Genomic DNA, 24,241 nt, shown 5'->3' with positions numbered 1-24,241 from the left:
GGCGGAGCTTCGGATCCGAGGGACTTTGTGTGACTTCGGCTCCATCCCGGTCGGAGCACACGGGTCCTTCGAATCTGAGGGTCTCGGCCCCGGATCCGGTCCCCGCTTCGGATCCGAGTGGGAGCCGACTCTCGGAGCCTATTGAGAGTAGCTCCCCCTCGGCTTTTGCGGTGGTGGAAAGGGCACTGTTGAGTGTATCCGGACCCCCGGTCCTGGCTTTGGCTCCTCCCTGCACTCCCTCTCAGCTGGTCCGGGCTCCCATCACCCGGCCTTCGGGACAGCCTGCTTCGACGTCTCTGGGTGTTCCTGCAGAATGTGATATTGCTGGTGAGTCTTCTTCGGACAGTCCCCCCGAAGAGTTCCCTCTCAAAGCCAAGTGTAAGAGGAGGCACATGGACTCCCCTGAGTCCCTTACCGAAGATACGGACTTAGATGAAGGGGAAGGCACCCCAAGGTCACCCCCCCGAGGATGTCTCCTTTGGAGACATCATGGAAATGCTCAGGATTGGGGGGGGGTCTGCCCCAAGGCTTCCTCCGATGACTCCGTATTCCTAGAGGCGTTCGAAGCAGGGCCATCTACCTCTTGGGTGTCCCCCCCCCCGATCCCCTGGTGGACCTTATTGCCACCAGGGTTTGGAAAGAGCCGGACACTGTGGAGCCTATCCCCAAACGCCCGGACAGGATCCTGAGTCCCCCTGCTGAGAGAACCCACTGGAGCAGAGGTCCCCCTGTGGATGCCATGTTGGTGGCGGCGGCCACCAAGAGAGAGCTGGCTCAGGAGAGCTCTGCGGTCCACCCTCCGAGTAAGGACTCTTGAGCAATGGACCGCCTGGGGAAGCGGGTCTTAAGTTCAGCAACCTTCTCCATGAGAGCGCTGAACTATATGGCACACGTCATCCAGATGCAGCGGGATCTAATAAAAGAATACGCTGCATCCCCCCAGTCCATGTCAGAAGGAGACAAGTATCTGTACTCCTTCCGAATGTCTACTCTACGCTCAGTTTCTAATACCTCTATGCGGCTCTTGTCACACGCCACTGAAGGAGCCGGCGGAGCCAGCCTGGTAATCAGGCGTCAGGCCTGGCTCCGACACTATAACTTCTCAGAACCCTTTAAGGCGTCATTCGCGAATGCCCCCTTTGATGGTTCTGCACTTTTTGGCAAAATCATTCGCGACACCTTAGTCCAGAGCGAGAAAGACGGGAAGACGTTGTCTGCCGTCGGAGTCCGCGTCTCTGCTCCCTGGAGGTCCTTTTCTAAGAACCAAAAGGGTCAGAAGAAGATGTGGTTCCAAAAATCGCATCAGTCCCAGTCTGCTCTGGACAACCAGTCCTCTCGTGGCAGAGGAGGGGACAGGGAGGATGCCGCCCAAGAGGCAGAGGGGGTCCCAGAAACTTTGGGTCCAGAGGACCCTTCTCTGAGAGGCCCACGCAGAATCCCTGAGGGGTTGCCCGGCTGCTCCACTCTGGAGGCAGTTGGGGGGTGTCGTTCGAAGCACCTAGCAATGTGGGAGTCCATAACAACAGATCGCTGGGTGCTTCGCATCATATCCAGAGGTTACCAAATTCCCTTTATTGTAACCCCCAAAATCAGAAGCCTCCCCGACTTACCACCCAATCAGAGGGAGGCAGCTGCAACAGAAATCCAGCAGCTTTTAAAAAAAAGAGCCATCCAACCCGTCCCCCCAGATCAGTTCGGATCGGGGTTTTACTCCAGGTTCTTTCTGGTGCCAAAAAAGACTGGGGACTTGAGACCCATCCTCGATCTCTCTCTCCTGAACTTGGCAGTACCCAAAGAAAAGTTCCGAATGGTCACCTTACAATCTATTCTCCCCCTATTACGGGAGAACGATTGGATGTGCTCGATAGACCTCAAGGATGCGTGCTACCACATTCTAGTGGACAGACGCTCCAGGAGGTTCCTCCGATTCCGGCTGGGAGCCGGTCATTTCCAGTTAAGGGCCCTTCCCTTCGGTCTCATCCCAGCCCCCAGGGTGTTCACCAAAGTCTTGGCGGTCATAGCGGCCCATGAGACTTCAGGGAATTCAGGTCTTTCCATACCTGGACGACTGGCTCCTCATCGCCCCAACAAGGCATCTACTCTGTTCAGGCAGGGATTACTTCCTCGACCTTGCTCCACGTCTAGGGTTAACTATCAGCATGACCAAATCTTCTCTAGTCCCCTCAAAGGTGATAGATTTTATAGGGGCCAGATTGGATTCCAGGATAATGCTTGCCTTCTTAACTCCCGATCGGCTTCAGAACCTGAAGTTGCATGTCAAGGTCATTCTCATTCTTTCTGCTACACCTGTGGAAATGATCCTGAGGGCTCTAGGGTCCAGGGCGGCAGCTATTCCTCTACTACCCCTAGCCCGTCTAAATATGAGGGTTCTGCAATGGACCCTTCAAGTACAATGGTCCCTGTCTCGCAACTCCCTGTCTCATCCTATTCCCCTAAGCAGGGCTTGCAGAACGTCGCTCATGTGGTGGCTCCGGTCCCAGAGTCTCCACATGGGACGACCATTTTCGATGCCTTCCCCCATCGCCACAGTGACCACTGACGCCTCTCGCCTGGGGGGGAGCACTATTCAGGCAGAACAGTCCAAGGCACGTGGAACGACACAGAGACCTCCTTGCATATCAGTGTCCTAGAGATGAAGGCGGTGCTTTTGACATTGCAGGCACTTCACAGCCTTCTACCGATTGGGACAATTGCAGTACAGACGGGACAGCATGTCAGTTGTCTGGTACATCAACAAACAGGGGGGAACCAGGTCTTATCCCCTTTGTCGCGAGGCCATGAGAGTGTGGGAATGGGCGATTTCCACCAACCGCTTTCTTATTGCAACGCACATTCCGGGACGGTCCAACATTCTAGCAGACAGGCTCAGTTGTTCGATCCTGACTCCATACGAATGGTCTCTCAATCCCCTAGTAGCGAAACAAATATTTGCCCTATGGGGGGGGCAACCCTGTTGCGATCTTTTTGCCTCTCCTTCAAATACCAAATGCAACAGTTACTTCGCTCTAATTCCCCCTCAAGGGGAGTCCCCGAGAGACTCTCTAGTACATGCTTGGCCTCCTGGTCTCCTTTACGCTTATCCTCCGTTGCCCATGATGCTGAAATTCCTACAGAAAGCCAGTCGGCTGGGGAGCAAAATGATCCTCATTGCCCCATTCTGGCCTCGTCAAACATGGTTCCCGTACCTGTGGTCTCACCTAATTCATCCACCATGGATTCTGGATCCACTCCCGGATCTCATTACCCACCCTCTGGGTCTCCAGACCCCCAACCTGGTCAACCTCAAGCTGAAGGCTTGGTTGCTCCAGTTCCACTCCTGATTAGGACTCCCAGAATCTCCTCACCAGTCAAAGCCATCCTAGTAGCAGCACATAAACCTTCCACCAGGAGAGTCTATCCAAGCAAGTGGAAACGTTTCTCCATCTGGGCGGAGCACCATCACATGGATCCTTTCACAGCGCCTCTCACGTCAGTTTTGGAGTTCTTAACTACCCTTTTTCATCAAGGGGCTAGCTGCTCTACAGTCAAGGTACAACTGGCAGCGATTTTGCATTATCATGTAGGGCATGAATCAGGCCCTCTGATGACTGCTAAGCTTTGTAAAGCGTTCCTCAAGGGTACTTTCCTTCTCAGACCTCCAGTCAGGGAGGTAGTACCCAATGGGATTTGTCCTTGGTTTTCCAAGCCTTGATTAGCCCCCCTTTCGAGATGGCGGCCACGGTTGATCTTAAATATCTCTCTTGGAAAACAGCCTTCTTGGTGGCCATTACTTCAGCTAAAAGGGTTTCTGAACTTCAGGCTCTATGTGTTAAGCCGCCTTATTTATCCTTCCATCCAGATAGAGTTTACCTCAGGATCAATCCGTCTTTTCTGCCTAAGGTGTCTTCAGAAGCTAATATTAATAAAGCCATTAATCTTCCCATGTTCTTTCCCCATTACCAGAAAAAAGGAGAATATAAACTTGCATTCCTTGGATGTGCACAGACAATTACGTTTTTATACTCATCGAACTGCTGGTCATAGGCAATCTGAACAGTTGTTTGTCTCCTTTGCCAAAACACGTTTAGGCAAGTCAATTTCTAAAGTTACTCTGTCACGGTGGATAGCTAATTGTATCCTCTTAGCATACCAGAGTTCGGGAAGGCCTGCACCTCAAGGGGTTCGAGCTCATTCAACTAGGGCCGTCGCAGCTTCGGCGGCTTTTAAATCTAGGGTTCCCTTAGATGATATTTGTTCCGCAGCCACTTGGGCCACATCTCATACCTTTATCAGCCATTACAAACTGGATGTTGTCTCCAGAGGTAGGGCGTCCTTTGGCTCTGCAGTGCTCCGGAATGTTCTTCCATAAAGGCCACCCAGGATTCAGGTAGCTGGGGACTCTGTCCCAAAGGTTGCTGACAAATGAAGTTCCTACTTCAGATTTAGAAATTATGTACTCTCCATAACGTTCCATCTGAGTAGGTATCTTCATTTGTCTGCAACCATCCCCCACTCCTTCCCCCTGACCTTTAGGATCTGTCTTGGATTAGCCCCTTCCGGGGCACCTTTACATTGCTTATATCGGGCAAACTTGATCTGAGGTCAGTTAGGGTTGGCAGGGGATTATGGGTAAAGGGAGGAGCTAGGAGCTCGGATCTATGCTGTGGTAAAAGTTGCCAGATCGGATCCGTATCCCAAAGGTTGCAGAGAAATGAAGATACCTACTCAGATGGAACGTTATGGTGAGTACATAACTTCTAATTTTCTTCCTCTCGGGACTATTGCAATCCACTCAGACAATATGTCAGTGGTGTGGTATCTGAACAAGCAGGGAGGAACCAAGTCTTACCCCGTTTGCAGAGAGGCCATGCGAGTGTGGCAGTGGGCAGTGTCTTCCCAACGTTTTCTGGTGGCAACGCATATTCTGGGGAAGTCCAATGTGATTGCGGACAGGCTAAGCAGAGCTATTCTGATGCCTTATGAGTGGTCCCTGAACTGTCACGTTGTGAAACAGATCTTCCGCAGGTGGGGTCAGCCTTGCTGCGACCTTTTTGCCAGCTCCCTCAATGCTAAATGCAGCAGCTACTTCACGTTGATCCCCTCCTCAGGGGGAGTCACTCAGGGATGCTGTAGTCCACAATTGGCCCTCCAGTCTACTGTATGCCTTCCCTCTGGTCCCCTTGCTGTCTAAGGTTATTCAGAAAGTGCAATCCTTGGGAAGCAGAATGATTCTGATTGCCCCACACTGGCCTTTTCAAATTTGGTTCCCCTTTCTCCATCCCTGTCTCATGGATGCCTCTTGGATTCTGGACCCACAACCAGGACTTACTGACACACATGTCAGGGCAGCTCCATCCCTCTCTTCAGACCCTCCGGTTGACAGCCTGGCTACTCCACTTCCGTCATTAGTTAGGCTTCATCATTTTCCGCTGGAGGTGGTTCATATTTTATCTTCCTCTCATAAGCCCTTTACCAGGAAGATTTATTACAGCAAATGGAAGAGGTTTTCAATCTGGGCACTTGCCAAAAAAATTGACCCTTACACAGCTCCAATTTCATCTGTATTGAAGTTCCTGTCTATGCTCTTTAACCAGGGTTCAGCAGCCACAACCATTAAAGTCCAATTGGCAGCGATTTCTACCTTTCATGTCGCAGACGAGCCTAGCCTGATGGCACATAGACTCTGTAAGGCTTTCCTGAAGGGCACTTTGTTACTTCGTCCTCCGGTATCGGAACCTGTTATGCCTTGGGACTTTAAACTTTGTTCTACATGGTCTTACTTCACCCCCCTTTGAGCCTGCAGCCACTTGCGATTTAAAATTCTTAACTTGGAAGACTGTCTTTTTAGTAGCCATCATGTCAGACAGGCGTGTTTCAAGCTTTATCAGTCAAACCCCCTTATTTGATTTTTCATATGGACAGGGTTTCTCTCAGACCGAACCCCTCTTTTCTTCCCAAAGTGGCGTCAGTCATTAACCTTAACCAATCTATTGAATTGCCAGTGTTTTGTCCCCAGTTCTCAAATAAGGCAGAATTCAAATTTCATCAATTGGATGTGCACAGACAATTATGTTTTTATTTGCACAAAACGAAAGACCTCAGAAAATCTGATCAGTTGTTTTTTCAGAAAACAGAATTGGGTCTCCTGTCTCCAAAGTCACGTTGTCCAGGTTGATTTCCAGTGGTATTTCTTTCATTTATTCCTCGGGGGGGGGGTAAAGATTTACCGTTCCGGGTGAAGGCTCACTCTACTGTCTGTATTTACATCTACAGCTTTTCAGGCCAGATTGTCTATGGATGATATTTGTGCTGCTGCTACTTGGGCATCTTCTCACACCTTTGTTACTCATTACAAGTTGGATGTGGTATCTAGGGGCAGGTCTTCCTTTGGTTCCACAGTGCTCAGGAGTATTTTCCACTGAGCCTCCCAGGATTTAGGTGCTGGGGACGCTGTCCCACAGGTAAGAATGTAGGCCAGATTGGACTACATAACATCAAGAAGTTATGCGCTCACCTTAACGTTTGATGTATATAGTCCATCTCGCCTCACATTCTTACTTACTCCCCTCCTTTCCCTGTCCTGGAGGATCTGGAGGTTAGGTCTGGTTTCAGAGCTCCCTTCATTCTTGGTTGTTCTTCCTTTCCTTAGGTGTTATGCATGGAGAATGAGTGCTGGTGCTCGCAGCAAACTAGATCTGGGGATAGAGAGCAGTGCAGCATGGGATACCTTCTTAGCCCAGCCAATAGAAAGACTTTGAGCTAAAAAAGTTTGGTCGAGTCAGAGCCGACATTTGGCTCTGAACCATGGGTAAGAATGTGAGGCGAATACATACATCGAACGTTATGGTGAGTACATAACTTCTTGTTTTTCAAGACTGTGTGGACTCTGCACCAGTATTCTGTCTTTTCCAGTCTTAGTGTTGAACATTATTGAGAAGGAACTTTTATGGTGGACATAGCAGACCATACTGAATCCAGGTTTTCCAATATCCCCTTCATCCCTTCTCAGTCTGTAACCAAAAATGCATCTGACTTTGCATACTGAGCAGTTTCCAAATGATTCAAAGAATAAGGAGTTTAGAATTATCCTCTCAAGAAAAAACATAAATGTTAAATAAATGATGGACTTGATATATGCATTGAAGACTCTGTTTTTCAATTTGCTTGAAGACTTTGAAGAATTCATGGACTCCACATTCTCTACTGGTGATAGCAGACAAGACCGCTATGATGTGTACATAAGCAAAGGGGAGCCAGGTCTTAACCCTGTGCAGACTAGGCATAATAGCTTAGGAAATTCCAACTTAGCACAGGCTACTTACATTCTGTCAGAGCAGAATACAGTTGCAGGCACACTGAATAAGCCTAGGACAAACCCCCATGAATGGAAGTTATGCCTCAGGATATTCTATAAGATTATCCACCTGGGGAACTCCTCAAATAGATATGTTTGCCTCTATTTAAAACAGACCGTAAGAGATTCTGCTCCAAGATACCTTGCAAAACGCTTGGAAGACTGATGCTTTTTCCTTCCCATGGACCTGACTGTTCCTCTATGCCTTTTCACTGATAAGCAAGGGTCTTTTAAAGATCCAAAAAAACTCTCCAAAAATAATTTAACTGTTTTGACCCAGACAACATTGGTTCTCCCTTTTCATGAAAATGGCCAGGGGCGATTACCACAATATTCCCTATAGAAAGGAACTATTCACACAAGACAAGGGTTCACCAAGGACTCCTAGAATCTGAACCTCTGTTGTCAACCACCAGACTGCCTAAAATTTGGCAATCACCCCATATAGGTAGTTGCTACTGCAACCATGATGTAATGATAAACGTAGTACAGTTGTGTAAGTAAGCTTGCTATACCAGTAGATGTTTAAATAGATCTCTGGAGCAGTATTGCAACACTCGCTCCATCCCACTAATCATTTTGGTGTTAATTCTTCCTTTCTAGAGACCATTTTTGGCCAGGATGGGGTTCCCTGTACCCCTGTCCCTCTTTTTGTTGTAGTACATAAGTATCAGAAATTGCAACTTGGTACGTTTGCTTCTATATAATAGCCTCCTTTTGTAGAGAGAGGCAAGAAAGGTTTTAATTCTGGTGCAGCACTCTGTCAAGCTTCCTTGGTTGTACAGTGCATGTGTAAGGTGCCCCAAAGCTTAAGTAGGCAGACCAGATGTCCAGTCCTTGGTGGGATTTATCCTATATAGCTGTATACTACTGCAGCAGTGATTTGTTTTGCACAGCTGCTGTTATGGTATATTAGACAATTGTACTTTCTGCCCCATCATGGACTTTAATTTCATTCTTTCATGTATTTATTTATTTACCCATATGTTTATATAATGGACTTTTAAAAGGATCCTTCTTGGCTATTTTGTGGGCCAGAAGCATAATTAAAAATTCCAATAAGTATTTAAAATTTCACTAATATATGTTAAACAGCAAACACACAGAAAAAGGGCATATGTCACAGGTTACAGTGCAAGTGAAGTTATTGTCAGGTATGCAAATGAGATGTTATGTCTGGACCTAGCCTCTATTCTTCAAAAAGGTTTCACTGATGTAGAACTGTTGCACTTCAAATAATTAACCATTAACTCACAAAAATGTACTGTCATGATTTTTGGTGCCACCAAATGAATAGATGTACTGCAACATCTATTTAGGATTTAACTGGATATCCTTTTGCTTTCACCACCAAACAATAAGCAGGGATATAGATGTATTTAGGCTTGTCATTAGAGCAAGCTGTTTCCTTCCAAGCCCATACAGAATTGCTAAGAGCGAAGGGTTTTAAGGTAAAAATGGCTTATAAAATGTAACCTTCTTTTTTACAGATTAGGTACATTGGGCAATAGCTATTAATAATACCTAGACTGGAATATGACTTGCCTGTGGATGCCCATCCAGCTGCATAAAGTATAGCTGGTCTACAGACAGCAATTAGGTAAGGTTCTAATTTCCACCTGCATGGTCAACAACAGGAAGAACCACTGTTTCACTGTACAAAACTGGCTTCCTATCACTGCAGCAGCTTCTTTTCTGATAAACACTTGTACTTTCAGTTCCTTAACAAGTGATTCTTCCTACCACTAGCTGTCCTTGCTTACAGTTCAGGGTCATCTTAATGCCTTGGGGAACCAATAGGAGCATACCTCTGTCAGAATTTTTGCCTTATATTTTTGGTCTTTTCCTCATAAAATTTGTGGGGGGGTTGGCAAATCACTGGGATGAGCTGAGGACTGAAGTCGCTAAATAATATACATTTGTTTGACTTCAAATCCTTCAGGAAATATTTAACACAAGCCCTGTTACAATAGCAACTTTTTAAGTTTAGAAGATCAGTATTTAAAATCTGTCCATGTTTTTGGGCCTTTGTCCTCCCATTTTCGCAAGCATTGTCCAGGTTTCTCAAACTGCATATACCTCATGTTTTTTTCTGAATTGCTGTGAAAAACATCTTGGTAAGGTAGCTCTTGCTGCAAGGAATGGTTTTCTCAGCAAAATCACTGCAATTGACAATCTTGCCATTGCTTACAAAAAAGCTGAACTCACTCCCTAGTAAGGGTTTAGATGAGTGTGCTTCACATATTGTGGGTTAGGTTAGCTGTATAATTACTGTTTTCAAAAGCTGTATTTGGTCTACTATGTTAGAATGAATGCACCGACTAATTTATGTAAGGTTTACAAGACTTCCTTACCATATGTGTTCACTGCAGTAGATCTGTAAAATTACTCACTCCTAGAAAAATGGACAAATGAGCATCTCATGACCACATATTGTTGTTTTGATGACTCACTTTATTCCAAGTGTTGTCCAACAGATTAGTTGATACATACAAGTTATGGAGAGGTGCATGTAGATGTTCATCGTGCATACAGCTACAGTCATAACAGATGGGTTCTCCTGCCGTCAGGCGGGTCCTCGGTCGGCCGAATTCCAAAGTCTAGGTCCGGCGTCAGTTGTCGTCGCTTCTTCCCTGACGTCAGTGTGACAGGGGTATAAAAGAACCAGCCAACGCCATTTTCTTCAGTCTTTCTTGCCGCGCGGTGCCCGAAGCAGAAGCAGTTCGCAAGTGCCGGTCGGCCAGCTCCTGAGATTACGAAAATTTGGAAACCGAAGTCTTCTTAAAAGCTAAGTACCCCGTTGGGGAAACTTTTCTTGCCTCAGACCGATGTCAGACAAAGTTAATAATTGTATTTCTTGTGAGAAGCAAATACCGCATAAAGATTTCCATTCCCTCTGTATTCCTTGCTTAGGCCCAGACCACGACGTCTCGGTCTGTCGCTTTTGTGCTACATTCAACAAACGCACTATTAAGCGTCGGGCGGAGTTCGCCCAGCATTTTTTTGGGAAAGCATTTAACTATACTATGTCGTCGGATACTCCGACTCCGGTTTTGTCTAAAATCACAAAGACAAGGACCGACACTCGAGGTCCGTGGCCTCTACCGACACCACGCCAAAGCCGACTCAACGTGGTCCGGTTCTCAGCGAGGCGCCTACGCAGCCCCTGATTACAGACGACACATCTTTGGCGGTGTCTCCTGTACCCGAGGTCGCAGGCTCCTCTGCCCACACCCCGACTACAGATACCGATGCCACTCTTGGCGTTGAAACACAGAATGTGGACAGGTCCACCTCCACTCAGGGTGTCTTCAGACCTTCCTCTTCTTTCTCCATCAAGGCTTTCACCAAGTCTAAAGCATCCATGCACTCTGAGACCAGCTACACAGGGCCCATCTCCAGGCCCCATGCCTAAGAAACAGATGCTTAAAATGGCTGAGGATTTAATTACTCTAATCAGAGGTTCTCAGCCACCTCCGGACAAAAGGCCCAGAATGGAGGAAGATTCCCCCTCCTCTGATCAGGGCTCCATTATTTCAGAACACTGTGATGATCAGGAACAGTCTTACTCCCCTTTTGAAGACTCTGATGCAGCAGAGTCTATTCCTTCTGTACCCCCCCCTGAGGATTATTCATTTGGGGAAACTTTGCATACCTTAAGGGAACACTTCCACTGGGAAGGCCAGGATTATTCAGATTCTAAGAAAAGGCTCAGGGAATTTCTTTTGTTACCCCAGCACAGGCTTCTGGCTATACCTCCTGTCTTCGACATCCTAGATGATGTTTACTCGGAGGCTTGCCTTAACCCGGACTCTCTACCTCCAGCTCCAGTTAAGCCTGATAGGTACTACAGGGTTCCTGACTCACGCCAATTTCTATACAAAAGCCATGCTGCTGACCTAGAAACCATCTCACAGGGGCCCAAGGGAGTTAAGGCCTCCATTGCCAAAAATCCATTGCCTTCCGAGAGAGATTCCAGATCCTTAGAAAGGTGGGGGAAAAAAGGTATATACCTCGGCTACCTTATCCATGAGGGCCTTAAACTGTCAGTTTCATATGCTAAAATACCAACAGTTTTTGTTATCACAATTGAAAAGTAAAATGTCACAACCTGAACAGCCAGACTTGAAGGAGTTGCAGGATTTGATGCATAGTGCAGAACAAGTGGGTAAACATACCTTACAATGTGGTTTTGATGCTCTAGAGGCCTCATGTAGAGCTGCTGTTACAGGCTCGGTCATACGTAGGCATGCCTGGCTCAAGGAACAAGCCTTGCCTGATCGTGTCAAAGCTAAATTACTAGACGCCCCTCTTCAAAAGGATGTACTATTTGGGGCTAATGCTGAGGAAGTATTACGGAAAATGGAGGAAAAGGCTAAATCAATGCAAACTGTGAAAGAATTTCTGCAGGTTCAACCCCCACGTTTTATTAGAAATTGGCCTTCCAAAAACTGGTCCTTTCCTGCCACAGATAGACCCCAAAGAGGCAGATACAGGCGCCCAAGGGGCAGAGGACAATCACAAGGATCGTATAGAGGCAGACAATGGCAAGCTCCTACACAAAGAGGTGGTGAGGACAACTCGCAATCTTTCAGAAAGCAAACCCAATGACTTTCCCCTTTGCATGCCAACCAGGTCTCAAATGGCAGCCCCCTTAGGAGGAAAGCTGGCACTATTTTCAAAAAATTGGCATGTTGTCACAAAGGACAAATGGATCCTGGACATTATAAACAGAGGCTACAAATTCCATTTTCATACCCTTCCAAAAATGAGAGGCATGCCAAACCTGCCACACAATCAAAGGGCAGAGGCACAAAGGCAAATTTAAGATCTCATAAACATGAGAGCTATTCAAGAGGTACCTACACACGAACAAGGTCAAGGTTTTTATTCCAGGCTATTTCTGGTGCCAAGGAAGGGAAAAGATTGGAGACCTATTTTGGATCTTTCCTTCCTAAACACATTCCTACCAAAATTCAAGATGCTTACTCTACAGCAACTTCTTCCCATGCTGGGCAAGGAGTCTTGGCTGGTAACATTAGACCTCAAGGAGGCATACCTGCATGTCCCAATCAGACAAAATTGCAGAAGATACCTCAGATTTCTTGCAGGTTCAACCCATTATCAATTCTCTGCATTGCCCTTTGGCTTATCTACTGCGCCCAGAGTATTCACAAAATGCCTGGTATCAGTAATTGCCTACTGCAGACTTCAAGGGATACAAATATACCCTTATTTGGATGACTGCCTGATCCAAGCGGACAGCAAGCACATTCTTCTGAAACATCTGGCTTATGTAATAATGTTATTAAACTCTCTGGGATATACAGTCAACAAAGAGAAATCAAGGCTAATACCCTCTCGGAAGATAATTTTCCTGGGTGCCAATTTGGACACAAACACCCAGATGGCCTACCTCACGCCACAGAAGCAAGGGCAACTAATTCAATACTTCAGAACACTGGCAAATTGCACCAGGCTGACTGCAAGGAAAATCCTGCAGGCTCTGGGATTCATGGCATCTTGCATCTTATTAATCCCATGTGCAAAGTTGCATATGAGAAAACTACAATGGTACCTACAAAACATATGGTCTCAACACAGCCACAGTTTGGAAACAATAATACCACTAATTCCATGTCTGCAAAAGGAATTTCTGTGGTGGGCTCAAGCATGTCAAACATAGGTCTTCCATTCAGCAAGCCTCAAGCAAATCAAGTCATCACAACAGACGCCTCGGACTACGCCTGGGGGGCGCACATGACAGACCGGTGCATTCAGGGCAAATGGTCCCAAAAAGAAAAGCACCTTCACATCAATCAAAAAGAAATGCTAGCAGTAATAAATGCTATTATAGCTTTCAAGGACCTTCTACAACCAGGTCAACTATTGATAAGAACGGACAACACCACAGTAATGTGGTACATAAACAGGGAGGAACCCATTCATACCCCCTATGCAGACTGGCCATGTCACTTTGGAACATGGCCCTGGACTTACAAATCGATCTACAAGCACAGTACTTGCCAGGCAAGGAAAACACGCTGGCAGACAACCTAAGCAGGAATATGACAGATCCACACGAATGGAAGTTGTATCCAAAAGTTTTTACAGAAATAATCCAAGAATGGGGAAGGCCAGACATAGATCTCTTTGCCTCCCACAAAAATCATCAATTGACAAAATTCTGCTCAAGGATCTTCCATCCAAAGGCCTGGAAAGTGGATGCTCTCTCTTTCATTTGGACATCAATGACAGTTTATGTCTTCCCGCCTCTTCCTCTGCTGCCCAAAGTCCTATTGAAGACCAGAGCAGACAGACCAAAGATGATCCTCATTGCTCCGGACTGGCCAAGGCAACACTGGTACCCACTCCTGAGGAACCTGACACATTCCCCACCATGGACCCTGCCTCTAATGCCTCTTCTGACTCGGCACAGCTTCAAAACTCTTCACAGTCAGCTAAAAACACTCAATCTAGCCGCATGGAAGATTCCTTAGCATCACAGCAGGCCCTACTCTCCAAGGAGGTGCAGGATGTCATTTTGGAGGCCAGAAGGCCATCAATTGGAAAAGCTTACTCTGCAAAATGGAAACGTTTTTGTGTCTGGAATGAGAAAAAGGGCCAGAACCCTGGAAAACTGAATTTACCTCAAATACTACAATATTTGGCTGAACTGCTAAGCAGTGGACTTTCGTTCTCCTCCATCAAAATCCATGCCTCAGCCATTTCTGCAGAATACAACACTGATCCACCTTTATTCTCTCACCCTCTCTTAAGACAGTTCCTCAGAGGGGCTAAGAATTTAAGACCTCCAAGGAAACGACCAATACCTGCTTGGGATCTTAATTTCATTCTGTAAAAACTGACCTTGCCTCCTTTTGAGCCAGCTGCCTCATCAGATTTGCAATATTTGTCCTGGAAAACAGCTTTCCTTCTGGCTATCACTTCAGCTCATAGAGTTTCAGAACTACAGGCTCTCATGGCTGTCCAGCCTTTTATCATCTTCCATCAGGACAGAGTTTCCTTACGAACCAACCCGTCCTTTATGCCTAAAGTGGTATCCAGGGTAGCTTTAAATCAGGCCATACATTTACCTACTTTTTATCCTAATCCTCAAAACAAAGGGGAGAGATTACTACATTCCTTGGACATCCACAGACAACTGCGTTATTATTTGGACAGAACAAAGCCTTTCAGAAAATCAGAACAGCTCTTTGTGGCCTATGCGGTAGGAGTTCAAGGAAAGCCAATTTCCAAACAGACAAATCTCGAAATGGATAGCACACTGCATACGCTTTTGCTATTCTTTTCATGGCAAAACTGTACCTGCAGGCATTAGAACCCATTCCACCAGGGCCACAGCCACCTCTGCAGCCTTCCTCAGAGGAGTACCTACCAAGGATATTTTGGAAGCAGCCACTTGGAGTTCTGTGCATACCTTCTCCAAGCACAGCCCACCATTATACTCCAAATCTAGAGCAGGCTTTGCCACTGCAGTCTTTCAGGGCATTTTGGCTCCTCCTAGTTCCACCTAGTGCCTACCACCCCTTTCTTAGCTTTGGGATTCTACCCATCTGTTATGACTGCAGCTGTATGCACGATGAACATAGCACAGTTTTGTACCTACCATAAATGTAGATGTTCGAGTGCTAATACAGCTGCAGTCCAGGTTTCCCTACATCCTTCCCCTCTAGGGGTTTTCTTTTATGGTGTATTTGCTTGCAACTACTGTTTTTTGATTATATTGCATTGCATTATTACATAATTTTATGTATTGCCTTCCTTCTGGGGGCACCTGACATCTGGGACAAGAAAAACTGAAGAAAATGGCGTCGGCTGGTTCTTTTATACCCCTGTCGCACTGACACCAGGGAAGAAGCGACGACAACCGACGCCGGACCTAGACTTTGGAATTCGGCCGACCGAGGACCCGCCTGACGGCAGGAGAACCCATCTGTTATGACTGCAGCTGTGTTAGCACTCGAACATCTACATTTATGGTAGGTACAAAACTGTACTTTTGTCTTCCTGCAAAAACATTTGTTTCTAGAACTTTCAACTGGATGTCTGTTAACAGTTAATTTCAAGGTGGAACATCCAAGCATTTGTGGTGACGGTAGTATTTCGAGGTTTCAAACCAAGTCATATGGTTTCACTTGTAGAATACAGTATTCACCTATATGATACAGTTTTGAAAAAATTGCAAGGTACAATGCTGTTTTTTTTTTTTTTTTTTTTTTTTACATATCCAGTTTTAAATATGTGTGAATTACTGCTCTGCCATGTATGTAAATTGTACAGACCACATCATGTGTGAATTACTGTCGTATCCTACACTTACAGAATACTGCAAGGCCCATTGCTGTTGCTTTGTTGACATTGAAAACCACTACTCATGTCTGCTGTTGTACAGTACTCTACATGTACTGTATACTGCAAGTTTGTCTGTGGGTACCTACTCATTGTGAAGTGCATGTGTTGTAAATTGCACACTGCTGTATACTTCATTTGTCTTTGTACATATCCTGTAACAGAAATGAAAGATAATTTGCTCGGAATATGTAGTAGTTATCTGAATCTCTGTTTAAGAGGTTGGTAGTGTACTTATGTGTACTTCTGATTTACATTTGTTGCATTTCCTAAATGGCTTTAGGCAGGGGTGAAAAATGGTCATGGACTAGTTCATCTACCCTATTAACAAACAGAAAAAAGTTGAAGTAAATCATTAGGTGGTAAAGTAATGAAGTAAAATAATGTATTACGGAGTCATCCGATATATAGGAGACAATATAGTATCATACAGTTATGCAGCCATCTAGTAACAGTTACTTGGGTAACAATAGACAAATGTCATTTTTCCCCCAGAAGTGTGCATCTATGAATCTGCTGCAGACATATCTGCAAAGCAAATTATGTTCAGACAAATGAATATACCACTAGCTCTGAAACAGGCACTTTTAATCCAAGACTGCTCTGGAAGCTTGACTTTCAAAGTTAGCCAGAATTTGCTCATTTCCGATTTACTGAGGAAGTTGGTTCCACATTGATGGGGCTGTTTTAGTAAACACTTTCTCCTGATACTAAACCCATGGCAGGCCTTTTTAAGGTGAAAATCCCTTAATTCTGGGGCCTGAGAGGGTAGTTACGAGTGGAGAATTCTAACGTCTGCGCCAGTGGGGAATTGTAACATAATAGAAGAGTTTAAAAGTAAGCTTAGATGAATAAGTGTTGAACCTGCTGTAATGGGGAGCCCTGTTGCTTTTTAGCAGTAGAGCTGTATAGGTTCAGATAGTGAAATAAATCTGAAGATTTTGTTTGTCGTCCTTAGGATACTTGTTTTATATGCTGAATTAAGACCATGATCTGGAGAACATATTCAGTTCTAGGCATCTGAACATGCTTTGCATAGTAGCCACATCAGGAAGCACATGGGAGCACGTGTGGCCTCAGGGTGCAATTGTGGGCATGTAGTGGAATCAAACTTCTGTGGGGTCTAGTATGCAAGTCGGTGATGAAAATCATCTGTGTTCTAATGAGAGCTGAGTACAGTGGAATAATTACATCATTGCACATTATGCCTTTACATATAATCTTTGAAGTGAGAAAAGACTTCTTTACAATAGAGGATACATAGTCATCAAAGAGTAGGTTGTTGTCGACATAGGTTCCCAGATCCCTGACTTGCGTAATCAACATTCAGAGATGTATGGTCAATGTGATAGTTGTTGGGGAAGTTGTGCTTGCCAAAGAATACTGTTACACATTTCATGGCATTTAGTTTTAGACCATGGTTTTGACATCCGCTATTTCTTTTTGGGAAATCTTGGTGTACTCTGGGAAATGTATGATGGCAACAATTTACAGCCCTGTGTAAATAAACTTGGTTAGCCATAAACCCATAACATTTGTTTTAATCTAAGGTATTAGGAGCAAATGACTAGAGATGGAAAGGTAATAGAGTGGGATGAGGCCGATCAGAAGTTTGGATTGCAGTTTAGCTGCTGCTTTCCTTATTTGGGACTGATATCAGAGTACAGGCAAAGAGAAAGAGATTGAGATAAGTGAAAGACCGTTCTAGTGGAGTTTTTAGTTGTGTCTAGAACAAAAGCTGTTTAAAAAATGTAAATTAGTGAGACATTTAAAATATTGAACAGTAACTATAGGAATTGGACAGAAGAGGTTAGAAAATATTGGGAAGAGAGACTGGAAAGGTAATTTACTAAGAAAAATGGAATGACATCTGTATGGCAAATGGAATGACATCTGTATGGCTCCTAGGTGTATAACAAAGTCCAGAAGGTATAGTATTTTTGTTTGGAAGTGTTTTGCATATGTATTTCTTTACATATACAATCAATATAATTTATGCTTGAACACTGACTTTATTATGTTTGAGTTTTTTTATTATGACATAACTAATGTGTAGTTTTACACATTTTGTGTTTGAATGTTAACTTATGTCTTTCTAGTTTTTCATTCTGTTAACCATATGTATCTGGAGCTTTTCTCCCTGGGCCTCCACTGAAAATGGCCACCTTGTGACCCAGTTGGACTTTCCTGGTAAACAAATGCCAAATAAGTAAATTTATACCAAGCAGACTTAGGAGAAGTTTTACTCCGGCAGATAGCAACTGCTGGAGGTGTGGTGGAAAAGAGAGGGGGTAACTGGAAGCATTTTTTGGGAGCGCAGTGAGATGGCAGATTTGAAAATTCCCTTCAGAATACTCTCAAAGTTTAGGGAGAAAATGACTGTAACTAAGGAAATAATTCTTGTGAGCTTGGACACTGGCTTTAAGTTTAATCCAATTTGCTGTCAAAAAAGCAATTGCTATAAAATGGAAATCAAAACCTAAACCAACTGTAATTGGAGTAATGAATATTTTAAAATAAGAACTAAAGGTGGAGTCTTTGAAAAAGGGAAGAGACAGAAATTGTGGGAACAATAAATGCAGAATAATGTTCAGGAAGTTTAAGGGAAGGCAGGACTTGTGCAGTTTATGTAATGTAGTGAAATAATTGTTAGAAAAATTGAGTAATGTATAATGCATGAATGACATGTTAATATAGTTTTTCTTTTCTGTTAATGTGTGTGCCCGTATCTTAAATTGTAATCTCTAAAGTGTTTAAAAAAACTTTGCTTTGACTTCTGAGAAGTAAATGCCAAAGAGGTGTGGCCCAAGGATTGAACCTGGGACACACTGCTAGTGACAGACCTTTTGGAGGAAGTAGAGACTGATACTCATTTCCTGGGTTCTGTTGTTGTTGTGAACCAGTTTGCTATCCAATGAGTTACAAAAGGATTTACATTTGACTGGGAGAGTTTATATACGAGGCATGAATGAGGAATGATGCCGAAAGCCTTTGCGACAACTAGATATGCAATGTGTATTGATTTGCCTTCATCCATTTGCTTCATTAACTTTCTTTGTGAGTGGGCAGGATCTGCCCTTTAACAAATACAAACTGGCTTGGGTTGAGAGTTTCTATGTTGTTGGTGTCCTTGTTTATTAATTCTATAATAATCCCTTTTGAACCTTACATATGAGGCCGGACAGGCTTATGTATCTATAACTAACTGGTTCCGTTGATGCTCCACCTTTGTGCAGTGGGATGCTGTTGATGTCCTCCATTTATTCTGCATGATGCCTGTTTGGAGACTGATATTTAATAGCCTTTGCAGGTGTTCTGGACAACTGTTACAGGCTGATAAGTAGATAACTCTATAGTCAGCCCCATGAAAGTAATGTTCTTGGCATTGGGCAGTGCCTTGAGGATTTGTTCTTGGGAGATTTGAGGAGGGAGACATGTACATTCGGGTATGTGATCTGGAAATGTAGTAGTGGAGAGGTGGATGAAGTTTGAGCTAAATTTGTCCAGTAGTAAATTGCTTATGTCTTCTGTGTTTGAGTATGTGATATATAATTTAATTTACTGTTGGCCCTGTCCAGTTATGAGCATTGGTTCTGTGGTTTCTAATATAGTTAAAGTTTTGTGGCTATACTCCTTGCTGGCCATTTTTACCTTGTATCTGGATTTGATTGATTTGATCAGGGTCCAGAGTTCCGTGTTAAGCTTAGCAGGAGTGTTTTTTAGCATACTGAGTTGTTTTTTGTTTGTGCACTGTAATTTTTTTTCTTTTATTATAGAGCATGTTTATATTTGGGTTTCTCGGTAAAGGTTTGTTCTTAAATTTGGCATTGTATTTATTTTGGAGATGGCCAGATGCACCTACGCTGCTATTTACATGTGCATAGACTTTTGTGGTAAAAGATACTTTATAATCAGTGGGATCATCTGGTTGGAAGGGGATTTTGAATTTAGTCAGTTCTTCACTCGCATTTAGCACGTTAGTCTTAGCACATTTGCTGAAGACTGAGGTATTGGAAAATGCTTTTGGCTACATTCTTGTGGTGATTGTGACTGATCTGTGGTCCAGTTTTACCAGGGAAGAAGTGACATTTGGTGGGAAACAAATCTCATATTGACAAAGACCATGGCCAGGATTATATCGTCCCTAGTTGAGATGCAGACCAACTGGTCCAGAGGGGTTCTAAAAAATATACAGAAATTTCTGGGCATTCATTTTTGAGGATGTACAAGTCTCACAGTTCATGTAGGGTAGTTGAAATCTACTAAAGAGAGTGGTGTTTGGCTTAATCCATATGGACTGTATACCAATTAGGTAGGAGTTATGAGTTGAAGGGAACATGGGTGGGTCCATTGATAGCTGTGATGTGATAAGAGGTTTTTGTTAATAGTACATTGGACATGGGAGGATTTCCAGGTGAATCGCCTATTAAACAAGTATGAAGAAGTGTTTTTCTAAGAATATGGAAATACTACCCCCTTTAGGCATTGAAACCGTGAACAGATGAAGTGCTGTCATTGGTCTTAAGCCAACTCAGTGACAACACATGTACCCATATTTTCCAAGGTAAGGAGTGCTTGTAAGGAGTAGAGGTTTTGTTTAAGCTCCTAGCATTCAGCAGCACTACCTTTGTTAAACCGATTCTGTTTTGTAATGATGGAACCTTTAGAAGACTTGCATTGTCTAAAAAGGACACTGTAGGTGGACAAAGATTATATGGGGGTGGGGGGGAGTTGGTGCAGGCCATCTCTAGCAAAGTAGTTAGGAATGTCTGCCATCTCATCCCAGACAGATATGTATTGCGCCCCCTTTGAATGACACCAGATGCTAAACCAATTGTTGAAGTCAGTAATCTTGTTCATGTGGTATCATTCTTGTGATGGTAGAATGCTGCTTGTGGGGAGGTTCATACCTACCTTGGACTCAAATTCCAGAAGCTCCGTTATGGCTGTCTTCATGTGGCCCAGGTAGGCAAGTTTTAAGTCATTTACACCCATGTGCACTATGACTGTGCCATGTGTACTTGTGGTGCAGGGACTTGAGTACATGTGTGATGTGGCAAATCCTGGCACCAAAATTGACTGTGACCACTCCTTGCATAGCGTGGTGAGTGGTGCATTGGTGCATCTCATTATGAAATCCCCCATGACTAGAAATTTGGAGTGTGTGGAAATTTGTTCTGTGGGTGTTTTGAATTGAGGCAAATAATGGTTACATGTACATTTCATGATAGATGCTGACCGTGTTTGAGGTTGCATAGGGTACTTGTTTTTAGGTCACATTTAGGAGGCCTTTGTGGTTTAGGTGGGTTACTTTTTGAAAGTCTCAGGGATATGTAGGTCAATGTGATTGGTCTGAGATTTGTGATTGGTTTAATGTGATTGTGTGGTACTGACAACATGATTATTTACAGTGCATTTGTGTGAGACTTTTGCTTCTGATAACATTATATAACTACATCCATCTGTCACACACAGTGTGCCAGTTTCATCCCTGATGAGGGATGAGTAAAGAGGCACGATGACCTCCCCTGATCTAGATGTGAATCCCTTCATGATTAGGTGGGCTATATAAAATGTTTTTCTAACCACTTTGGCCACGTGGTTGTCAAATGAGAGATTGCTGTCAACTTGGGTCCCCAGGTCCCTAATTACTTCTGTACTTAATGGATTACCACCTATGTGGTAATTTGTGGGCACTTTGTTTTTGCCAGAGGGGATGACTATACACTTTTTGGCATTTAGCTTGAGGCCATGGCTCTGGCACCAGTTGTCTGTTTCTATGAGGCCCTTTTGGAGGATGCTTGTCGGCTGGAGAGACGATTATGGCGCCCAGTTTGCAGTCATCTGCGAACTTGGTCAGCCACAGTCCTTCCGTGTTGGCCTGTACCTCCGAGAAATATATACCGAACAAGAGAGGTCCCAGGACTGAGCCTTGTGGGACACCACTTGTAACTGGTTTGGAGTCTGACATGGCTCCAGCATTTCTAACCATGTGGGTTCTGTCCTTGAGCCAGTTTGCAATCCATCTAGTGACATATAGGGGTTTATATTTAAGCTGGTGAGCTTATCTATAATGCCCGAGTGGGGTATTGTATCGAAGGCTTTTGCGAGGTCCAGGTAGGCTGTGTGGACCACCTTCCCCTTGTCAATGGCCTTGGTGACTGTTTCAAAGAAATCAACCAGTATCCTCTGTATCTGCAAGTATATATTCATATACTGTTGTGTCTCACTTTGTATGTATGTTGCCAGCTTAACTGTATGTGAAAGGAACCTGTTGTAGTCAAGTCCACAAGCTTGCATAAAATTAAAACAATCTATGATGCTTGAGCATCTGCACCACTGGTGCTAGCATCTTGTCAGATAGTTACTTTGGGGAAGGGATGAAGAAGATTTCAGTCTTCTGCTGACCTTCATCATTGCTCATTAGTATGATGATCTAATGGAGAATTTGACTTTTAAGTAGACTTGAACATTCTAAGAAGTATGATGAAAAAGGAAACTAATATGAGAGTGCCTGTAGCTTACTGTTTCAGTGCTGTGCTAGTTAACCAATCAATTATATGGATCTTTGTGAGACTTCTTTCAAAGTTTTTTTTTTTTTTTTCATATATCACATTGTCTTGTGTTGAGTGGACATTGCATACCAGGTCTGTTTTGTAAAATATTTGCTTTTGCTAATTTACCGTCTTGCTGTGTGATTATTACTGTTTTTGCTTTTGCTTTGGAAGTCTTTGAAAATCATGTGAGTGGTTGTTTCTTCAGCCCAGTCTCCTACTGCAACAGTAGTTTATCATTTTCTGTTGTGCTAAATTTTTCAGGTTTGGTTGCTGGTCTGTGTCAGTAAATTTAATTCTGTGTTTTATGACTGTGATGAACAGTTCTATGATTCAGAAGAAAACATTTAAATACTTGCATTAAGGGCAATACCGATAGAAAAGCATTACATATTATTAGCCATTTCAGGCTTAGTTTTATCTCCATTTAAAATATTATCTTCATTTTTTTTCTCCATGAGTTGGAAGAATTTAAAATTCTTCATTATGGTGTTTGTAGCATCATTAGAAATTCTAGACAAAATAAAACTGCGTGGGAATGGTACTGGAGATGCTGAATTTTAGTTTTTTATTTTCCAAGAATAATATAGTGTGATTGGAACCTTTGATATTACAGGTAGTGATTTATTTATTTACTTTCTTCCTTGCAGTGGGGTTCCAAAGCTTTCTGCAACATGAAGATTATTCCGCCAGGCTCCGGGATCATTCATCAGGTTAACTTAGAGTACTTGGCCAGAGTGGTATTTGATCAAGATGGATGCTATTATCCAGACAGCCTTGTAGGCACAGACTCTCACACTACAATGATAGATGGCCTAGGAGTGCTTGGCTGGGGTAAGCAGAAGTGTTTGTGTTCACGTTTGTGTGATGCTCTCATTATCAGTGTATGGAATCAACGGCACCAAGAACTTAGATTTGTGTTTACCCTTTTGTAAAAATAACAGAATGGCATGATGTATCTTTAGAGCTTTTGGGGGTGTCTGATTAGGGCTATAACCATCAGATTGAATCTTACTCATCAACTCTTACAGGCCCTATATAAGAAAGCACAGCAATGTTCTTTCTAGTATATGGTCATATCCATACCTCTCAACTCTGCAGATTTTTCCAGACTGTCCAGATTTTTGCCTTATATTTTTGGTATATTACTCATAAAATTTGTGATTTTCTGGCAAATCACTGGGGATGATCCAAGGACTGAGGTCACCAAACAATAAAGTACATTTGAGTTATAGACTACAAATCCTTCAGAAAATATATGTTAAAACAAACCCTGTCACCTAGCAACTTTCTAAATTTATAAAAGCAATATTTAAAATCTTTCCGTATTTTTGGGCCTTTGTCCTCCCATTTTGTCAGACTTTGTCCAGATTTCTTGCATTAAGAGTTTGAGAGGTATCTGGCCTTACTATGCCCTCTTCAGTTGTATTATAAAATCTGTCTTGCACAGGCACAGCGTTGTATGTTCAATGGATTGCTTATTAAGCTCTTTGTTTGCTGTTTTATCATGAATGACAGATAGAAACCTTTTTCCTTCAATGTGCTGAAACAGATGGAATTTTTTTGAGAACAAAATCATAATAGAGATGTTCATTTCAAAGGGATTCTCACAAGCCAGAAGTCTGTTTACTGTGCTGTAGTTTGAGCAGCACTCTTGTTAGTGAAAAACATGACATTTAATTTAAACTACCTTAGGTGTTATTATCCTCAGTGTTTGTAGAAAGTGGAACTGACACCCCAGGATGGAAGAATTAACAGATCCGATGTTATCTTTTTTCATCCGATTCAAGCTTTGGGTTACCAGATCTGACCTTGGTGCTTTGAGAAAATGTAAATCCAGGACTCCGTCTTCTTCCTTACCCATAATCCCTTTCTTCCTCCACATACCTTTGATTTTGTTTGCTGCCTGATTTGATTTTCTTAGTGGTTAGAGAAGTGCTTTTTTCGTGTTGCTCCCTTT

General features: G+C 43.6%; 1 protein-coding gene across 1 annotated transcript in view; it reads left to right on the top strand.

The window, feature by feature from the left end:
* Window positions 1-24,241, top strand: part of ACO1 (aconitase 1) — a 1,039,508-nt gene that overhangs the window by 344,591 nt on the left and 670,676 nt on the right. The window contains exon 6 of the mRNA XM_044061006.1: window positions 22,932-23,115. Coding sequence (XP_043916941.1) covers window positions 22,932-23,115 — 184 coding nt within the window. The remainder of the gene's footprint in view (window positions 1-22,931; window positions 23,116-24,241) is intronic.

The sequence above is a fragment of the Protopterus annectens genome, chromosome 2.part0, assembly GCF_019279795.1.
Source record: "Protopterus annectens isolate FY-2018-M chromosome 2.part0, PAN1.0, whole genome shotgun sequence".
NCBI lineage: Eukaryota > Metazoa > Chordata > Ceratodontiformes > Protopteridae > Protopterus > Protopterus annectens.
The sequence above is the reverse complement of the archived record's forward strand: the minus strand, read 5'-3'. Positions and strand labels throughout refer to the sequence as shown.